Genomic DNA, 7,977 nt, shown 5'->3' on the forward strand with positions numbered 1-7,977 from the left:
CTCTCTCTCTCTCTCTCTCTCTCTCTCTCTCTCTCTCGCTGGAGGCCGTCTTGGGGCCCCCTGTGCAGCTCCCTAGAGCCCGAGTCCGGCAGCCTGGGGCTTAGCCTTGGCTTCTTTGTGCCGCCAAGAGGAACCCCATCTGACGGTTCCTTCTGCTTTTGTTCATTTACCGCATGGGCATCAAAACGTTCGCACCCAAGGCCTGTCCCTGCCTGCCCATCAGGCATATGTGAGGTCCCCTCCGTGAGGACACGCCTCAGGTGCTGAGTGCCAGAGCAGACTATGGGGGTGGGGTGGGGGAGGGTAGGAGGGGTGCAGAGGGTCAGGGAAGACACACTGGGTACTAGGGACTCACTTGAGGGCTCGCTCTGAAATCCGCACTTCCAGCTTATGGCTGTCCACGACGAGACCCTGTGGATGGAGAGAGGACACGCTCGTCCCTCCCACTGTCCTGGAACACTCACCCATGTCCTCGACCTTCATCGGAGTGAAGTCGCGCAGAGGGGCGGGCGCACGGGCTGTTCCCAGCTGGACCGAGCACAGGGGTCAGCTCTGCTGAGAGCCACTGGGTCGCAGCTGTGGCCAGGGAGCACCAGCCCTCCACTCTGCTCCAGCAGCTTATGGGGCCCCGACCTTCAGACTGCTCAGGAGGCTACAATCCTCCACCAGCTGGTGATGTCTGCAGGCTCAGGAAGCCGCAGCAGCCTGGCTGGTGGACGATGAGCTTGGTTATGTTGGGATGCTTCTTAAAAATAAACTCGCCACAGCAGTCGGGTTGCCAGGAGACCTGGGCTCCTGGGTTGGTCCCGGAAGGCCGTTCTCGGCGTGGTAGCACAATTGCCCCCAGAAATCCCTCACAGCTTCACAAAACACACTGCCGATCGCCAAGGGCCCAGGATGGAATTTCATAGGAGCTGGCATCTGCGTTGGGCTGCTAACTGCAAGGTCCACAGTTTGAAACCACCAGCAGGGGTTTCTACTGCCGTCGAGTTACTGTCTCAGAAACTCACAGCGGTCCTGTGGGATCACTATGAGTCAGCATCGGCTGACTGGATGGCAGTTGGGTTTAGTTTAGGCTTTTGTATTTGGGGGCAGCATATGAGAGAGACAGACAGACAGAGGCCAACAAATGTGACCAGTTCCCCTGGAAGATAAACTCTTAGTCTCTCTTAACCAGTAATAGGCAACATAAATTAGAATACAACAAAAAACCAGGGGTAATCTTTGGGGCCTGTTTTCCCACAAGGCCCCATCGGACGGGATGGGACAAGTGGTGTTGCTCTGGTTCAGGTGGGCTGGCCCCCTGTTCCACACGGTCCCCTGACCCCTGGGGGCACTAGAGCCTGCACCCCCTGGTAGGGAGTTTCGGCTCCGAATAGTGAACATAATTCACAACCATGCTCACTGCCTCCAGTGGGTGGCGACTCTCAGTGACCCTATAGGACGGGGTAGAACTGCCCCTGTGGGTTTCTGAGGCTGTCTCTCTTTACGGGAGCAGGCAGCCTCCTCTTCCTCCCATGGAGTCGCTGGTGATTTCAACCCACTGTGCTAATAACATGCTTGCTGCCTGTCTTGAGTTCACCCAGTGGCCTGCTGGACTGGGTCATCTTGGACAGAATGAGTGAGCTACAGTGCTGAGAGGGTGTGCAGGGAGGGTCTTCCTTCTGGTTTTACTAGGACGCTGGTGGGAAGCCCACCCTGGGCGTGGGGCACCTGTGGTACCTGGAGCTGCCGAAGGGCTTTCTGGGCCTGCTCTGGCTTCCGGTACTCCACAAAGCCAAACCCCATGGACAGCAGTGCTCCTGGAGGAGAGATGGAAGAGGGCTGGCTGTGAGCAGGTGGAGATGCACCCTGGGCCCCCCACCCCCACCCCCATGATGGGCTCCTTCCTGGCTGCCCTTTTATCTTTGTCATCACAAAGCAGCAGTCCCCAGGTTCCCCAGCAGCACCTGAGGCCCGCATACTGGTAATTAACACATGAGTGACATGATAATTAACTTCATGATGGAATCCTGCATCTGGGAGGGCAGGGGACCAAGGGCTGACCACTGCAAACTACTGCGACAAGCAGCAAAACCCCTAGGTGGGCAGTTCCTGAGTGCTCCTGTGCACCCCCACCTCCCCCACAACCTTGGATTAGAAAGCCAGGGCCAAATCCGGAGATGCTGAGAACTGCCCAACATAGTTCCAACGGCCTGGAGGGACCCACAGCGCCACCCTGTGGAGACTTGAGGGTTTGTTCCTCGGCCGACACAAGACCGACCTCAGTGGAGGCTGATGGGGCTGGCTCCTGGGTCTGACGGGGAAAGTGTGCTACGACGGCAGGAGATGGAGCCCAGCCCCTCTACACCTGGGGGCTCAGCCAGAGGGAAGCTGGTACCTGAGCCTGCGGGTGCAGGAGGCTGGATAGCATGCATCCTTCCACCCTGCTAGCCTCTCCCCTGGGCGTGCTTCTGCCTCGGCAGCTGCACCTGGGGCTTCAGCCCTCCCTGCCTCCCAAGCCACTAGCTCTGGGGCTCAGTGCTGCACAGGGCTTCTCTCTGCACCCGTGGGGCCTCAGTGGGCAGCTGCCGCTGCAGGGGGCTGGCTGTTGAACCCTGGGCCGGGCTCTCCCATAGGATCCCTCAGCACCAGGTGTGTGCCTGAAGGACCCCAGGCTCCCTCCCGGGCACCTGAAGGCCCAGAGAGACCTTCCAGCCAGCAAGGGTGGACCACTAGTTGGAGTTCCAGCTCTGTGCAGCCCAGCTTACCCCTAGACCCTGGGACCACCCCCTCTTGACCCCCCCACCCAAAGCATGGCTCCTGCCCCTCCAGAGCCAGAACAAAAGCAAACATGCTGCCTTTGGATTGGCCCACTGCGGTGTAAAGCGGAGCTTTTCTGCAGGGTTTTCTAGGTAGCGATCGCCAGCTCTTTCCTCGGAGGCACCCCTGGGTGACCTGGAACTGCCAACCTACTGGTTGGTAGCTGAGTGCAATCCATGTACCACCAGGGGTTTTTCCTAGAGAAAAAAGCCCCTAATCCCACACCACGTGTCCCCATTAGCCCCTCGAGGTCCCTGCAACCCTTTCTTGTCCTTGCCTCCCACCCACCCTTCCACTGCCCTGCATGGTCCCGCCCCACAGGGGCCCTCTGACCCCCTTGGCACTGTCCCACTTAGCACTGAAGCCTTGGTGGCCCAGTGGTCAAGCGCTCAGCCGGTCATGAAGACAGCAGTCTAGACCCCCAAGCTGCTTCCCAGAGAGCTGTGGCAGTCTGCTCCCGTTGATGCCCAGTGCGCCTGCCTCCACAGCAGGGGGTCGTGTGGGCCAGGCACCAGTGCTGTGCAACCACCTGGCTGGAGGCCAGGCCACAGGGAGGGCTGACAGCTGGAGGGGGTAGGGCAGGGGGCCAGGAGAAAGCATGGTGCCCGCATCTTCAGGAACCCAGGGCAGAGGCCCAAGCTGGTAGCCGGAGCCAGGTGGAGCCGCCAGGGACAGTCTGGCTCCCAGCCATATGCCTGCTTCCCTTGGGAGGGACAAGGACAAGCTCGATCGGTCCTTCCTGGGTAGTGTCCCCCTGTTGGCCCTCCCGGATGCTTGTCTGCCACAGTCCAGGGCCTCGGGGAACCCGAGGACAAGCCAGGGGGAGTGTCGGGGTGTGGATGCCACACCTTTAACAGGCTCAGCAGCGGGGATGATTGGAGGAGGGGTTGTACAGTCAGAGCGCATGCACTCCCCCTGACCTGCAAGGGCAGGAGTAGGGCTGGGTGGGTGGGGCCTTCCTGCATCCTAGCTCCTTGTGGGTGACAACAAGAACAGACAAATGAGTGCTCCCTCGCCCTGTGAAGGGTTCTGTGTGGCTCAGCTCTCTGAGGGAGGCCCTACCTGCTTTGTCCTTCTTCCGGGACACCGAGCAGCTCTTCACCACGCCCATCTTGGAGAACACCTGCAAAAGAAAGCCAGCGGCTATCAGTAGTGCTGCCGGGCTGAGGGTCCAAGCTGGAGCAGGGGACGAGGCTGGGCACTGCACTGCCTCACGCAGTCTGCACGGCTGCACTTCTCAGATGGGAAAGTCGAGGCTCAGAGGGGCACAGAAGCTGGAAGGGCAAGGAAGCAAACCCAGGCCTTTAGCCAGCACCTGGGTGAGGGCCCTGATGGCACCTCTAGAGGTCTTGCCAGGGAGCCCGCTCTCACTCTGATCTCAGAGGCCCCAGCAGAGGACATGGCCTCCCACGGTCCAGGGCCGTAAATCTACGAAGCAGACAGCCTCAAGCTTCTCCCATGGAGTTGTGGGTGGGTTCAAACCGCTGGCCTGTCCATTCACAGCCGAGCAGTTGGGACTCCTTGATAAGACCCCTAGGCCCCCAAATTTGCCCTCTTGGGGTCCCCATTTAAAGGCCAGATGACAGCCTGCTCTCAGAAACCTGCTCAGCCCTGCAAGTTCCCACAAGGCCAGCTTGACCCTGATGCCAGGGCTTAGGGGACACCATCTTTGTTCCACTAAGCCCAACCCCAGACCTTCAGAGGGGAAGCCTCTGGGCGATCTTTCTCCCTAGGACCTGCTCCTGGCTGTCAACCCGATGCTGCCTGTCCACTCCCCACCTCATTCCCCACTCACTCGGTGTCCCTCAACACAAAGGGTAATCTTTGTGAGGTGAAGGGCCTCCCTGGTCCAGTAGGGTGGTGTAGACCCCCATCTTCTATGCCCATGGACCCCGACTGCAAATGCTGGGAGCCAGAACTGGAGGCTTGATTCTTTCTACAGTCTTCTGACAGCACTCTGTCCTCTCCACTCCATGTTCCCATCCTTCCTCCCTCTGCCCTCAGTGGTCTCACCTGGGCCTCCAGCCCCAACTGCCCTGACTCCCACCTGTACCCAAAGGAGTACTGAGGTGGCCTTATGGGCCCTTGACGTGTGACCACAGGCCCCTAACACTGACAATGACGTAGGCCAGATTCCATGTGCCCCGAGACCTGCTGACCCGCCCCCACGGGTGTATGAAGTATCCCCGTCCCTGAGAGGTGGCAGCTGTGGGCTTCCATTTAACTGGCCAAGGTGTCGAGCCATCCTGGGCCATGTGTACTGAGGCAGCCACATAGCCGTGCACACAGGGTCCCCCTCCTCTGGGGGCCAGGCACTCACCTCCTTCAGGGTCGTCTCTGTCGTGTTGAAGTTGAGGTTTTTGATGAACAGGGTGCAACCTGGAAGGCTCTCCTCTTCCTCTTCCTCCTCCTCCTCTTCCTTCGCAGAAGAGCCCTCTGCCTCTTCCTCTGCTGGGGTCTCACCTGCTGGTACTAGGCCCCCCCCAATAATAACCCCATTAAATGACATCCAGTTGGCAATTAAAAGCTCACTCTTGCTGAAGGGTGTCGGAACAGCAGAGGGCCCAGGACGGCTCCTTCTGCGGCAGCGCGAAGAGGGGGCTTCCAATGGTGTGAGAGGATAGCATTTCCCCACACACTCGCTCTGGAGCCTGCTCCTCACAGAGGTGACCATCGGCCTCAAAGGCAGCTCCTTCAGGGTGTGGGGGGGGGTTCTACCGCCGTGAGTCTCTAAATTACAGGACACCACCCCCCAAAGCAGACAAGGCCCCTGAACCGTGGCTCTGAGACTCTTCAGAGCAGAGTCAGCCTTCTCCGGGCCCTCAGCCTCATTTTGGCAGCTGCTCACCTCTGTCCATGAGCAAAATCCTACGTGCCCGGCCAGCAGAGCCCCTGGACCTGAAGACAGTGAGAATGTGCCAGAGCACCTCTGCACTGCGGGGGCTGCATCTGATGGCCGGACTTTTCTTCCCAGGCACTCCGACACACTAGCCGTTCGTCCTCCACACCTCCACGTCCGCACAGCCAGAGGGCTGCTCACTGATGAAATCCCCCCTCCACCCAACCCTGAAGCCGGCCCTGACCTTCCCGACACCAGTCTGGTGTGTGTGCGCCCCACGCCAGCTGCTCGGCCTTCTCTGAAAAGCCCTGGGGATGGCTGTGTGGCTAACAGGCTCTCCAGAACCTCAGACGCACGGCTGCAGACTCCCATCCCAGGACACAAAGGGACTGTCTGCACAAAGGCTCCTCTCCTTCCCAGCTCCTGGGGCAAGAGGGGCGGCCATGGTGCCCCACACAGCGGCCAAGACCCGCCCCGGTGAGCACACCAATGCAAAGGGGGCCTTGACCTTCAGAGGCAATGCCGTCCCTGCCCATCTGCCCACTCCCTGGCTTCCCACCCCTGGAGCCCAGTGGGGGAAGGGGTGCCCCAGCTCTGAGTCCTGGGGACCTGTGTGTGTCAGGGTGGGTAGCCAGCGGCGTGATCTCCAGAGTCACCTGCGGGGCCTTTCTTCTGGGACACCCCTAGCTGGGCTTAAACCTTCAACTTTCTGATCAGCAGCGGTATGCAGAGCAACAACTCCCACTGTAAACTATCGGCAGACAACCCAAACCACTGAGATCAACCCCACCCCACTCGCCATTGCCACGTTAACCAAAGTTCAGAGAAGCCACGGGCTGAGCAGAGCTGCTCAGAGGGCTCCCATCTTTTGGGAGCAGATGGCCACACTCTGCTCCAACTGGTGGGCTTGAAGCGCTGACCTCACTGCTGACAGTGGGGTGCTTTAAACAGTGCACCACCAGGACTCCTTTGGAACGAGAGATGGGAAGAGACTGCTAGAGAGTGGTGTGTTCCCACGCACACTGCAGGCTGGCCTGCTTGGACAACGTCCAGTAAGAGCTGCACAGGCTCTGGATTGTGGCAACTGTCTCCACGCACAGTGGTGAGTGGAGAGGAAGCGGACCCCCCATGTCCTCTGCCTAGGGGCCTGGGCTCTGCAGAGGCCCATGAAACCCGGCTCACAGAGCTCATCCCACCACCAAGCCTGGGTTTAGGGATGGGCCGAGGGGGGCTGGTTGAACACCAGTCTGGGAAGAATGAGCCAGGGGCCTGGGGGCCACCAGGACTGTGAACTGGCAGTACTGGCCGGGCCAACAGGCTTCTCCTGCTTGTGACAAACCGACATGGCTGGGGGATGGGGATGGTGGGGTTAGAACCAGGCAGGGCAGTCGGGAAGGTTTTAGAACTCAGCACAGGCCCTGGCTGCTCCCCTGAGCCTCTCAGGAAGCCGAGGAACCAGGATGGAGGTGGCACAGGGCTTCGAGAAGTGACCTTGGACAAGTCACTCAGCCTCTCTGGGCACCCTCCTTCCACCTAAACAGGGGCCAGTCTGCACGGTGGCCCCTTGGGGCCGAGCCCGAGACCTCCCAAGGCAGAGGTCCCCCAGTGCACAAGGCAGCCCTGGTGGCCTGGGGCCCATGGGGACCTGGTCTCTGCAGGAGGGCTGGTGGGCATGTCTGGTAAGGGAGAGTGCTTTTCCCACCTCTCCACCCTCACTCTCACTCCCGCTCCCATGGCCGGCCAGCCCCACATGTCCAAGTCTGGCGGTCCCCAGGACTACTGCCCTGACAAGGAGGGGGGCTCCCTGGGAGGAGCCCCCACCCTGCCCCCACAGGGGCCACCCCAGTGTCCTGAGAATTACAGCAAGAGGTGACAGGACCAGGGCATGTGACAAAGCACCTCTGCTCCCGCCTGCGAGGGAAGACCAAGGAACCCAGAAGCTCCACAGGCTCCTGAGGAAGCAGAGACGGAGTGGGAGGAGGGGCCGGCAGGCTGGGCTTCCAGGCCAGAGGCCTCCTGGGGACCGCTGTGTTGTAATCAGCGGCAGACCTCCCCGGGCACCCCCTCCCGGAGGCTGCTGGCTGTGAAGACTGTTATCAGCTGCCAGCAGCTTTTCGGGACCTCCCCCGACTTGGAGCCCTTTATCTGGAGGTGAGGGTCTTGGTAGCGGGGAGATAAAACATGCTGTCCCCTTCCCCTGAGATCAGGAGAGGGAACAGGAGAGCTTTCTAGAAAAGGTGGTGGCGGGGAGGGGGAGGGGGATCTACATTCTGCCTTCCGGCTGGCTGGCTCCCTCCCCGGCTCATAGGAGCTGGGGATCTCCACAGTGGAGGGGG

General features: G+C 60.3%; 1 protein-coding gene across 2 annotated transcripts in view; it reads right to left on the minus strand.

The window, feature by feature from the left end:
- Window positions 1-7,977, minus strand: part of RBM19 (RNA binding motif protein 19) — a 75,997-nt gene that overhangs the window by 46,755 nt on the left and 21,265 nt on the right. For both annotated transcript variants that reach the window (XM_045296861.1, XM_045296860.1), the window contains exons 17-20: window positions 5,123-5,274; window positions 3,865-3,925; window positions 1,723-1,802; window positions 356-411 (exon numbers count right to left, since the gene is read on the minus strand). In XM_045296861.1, the coding sequence (XP_045152796.1) occupies window positions 356-411; window positions 1,723-1,802; window positions 3,865-3,925; window positions 5,123-5,274 (349 nt within the window). The remainder of the gene's footprint in view (window positions 1-355; window positions 412-1,722; window positions 1,803-3,864; window positions 3,926-5,122; window positions 5,275-7,977) is intronic.

This window comes from Echinops telfairi, unplaced genomic scaffold (genome assembly GCF_000313985.2).
Source record: "Echinops telfairi isolate 266 unplaced genomic scaffold, ASM31398v2 ScPeMD7_7412;HRSCAF=8450, whole genome shotgun sequence".
Classification (NCBI taxonomy): Eukaryota; Metazoa; Chordata; class Mammalia; order Afrosoricida; family Tenrecidae; genus Echinops; species Echinops telfairi.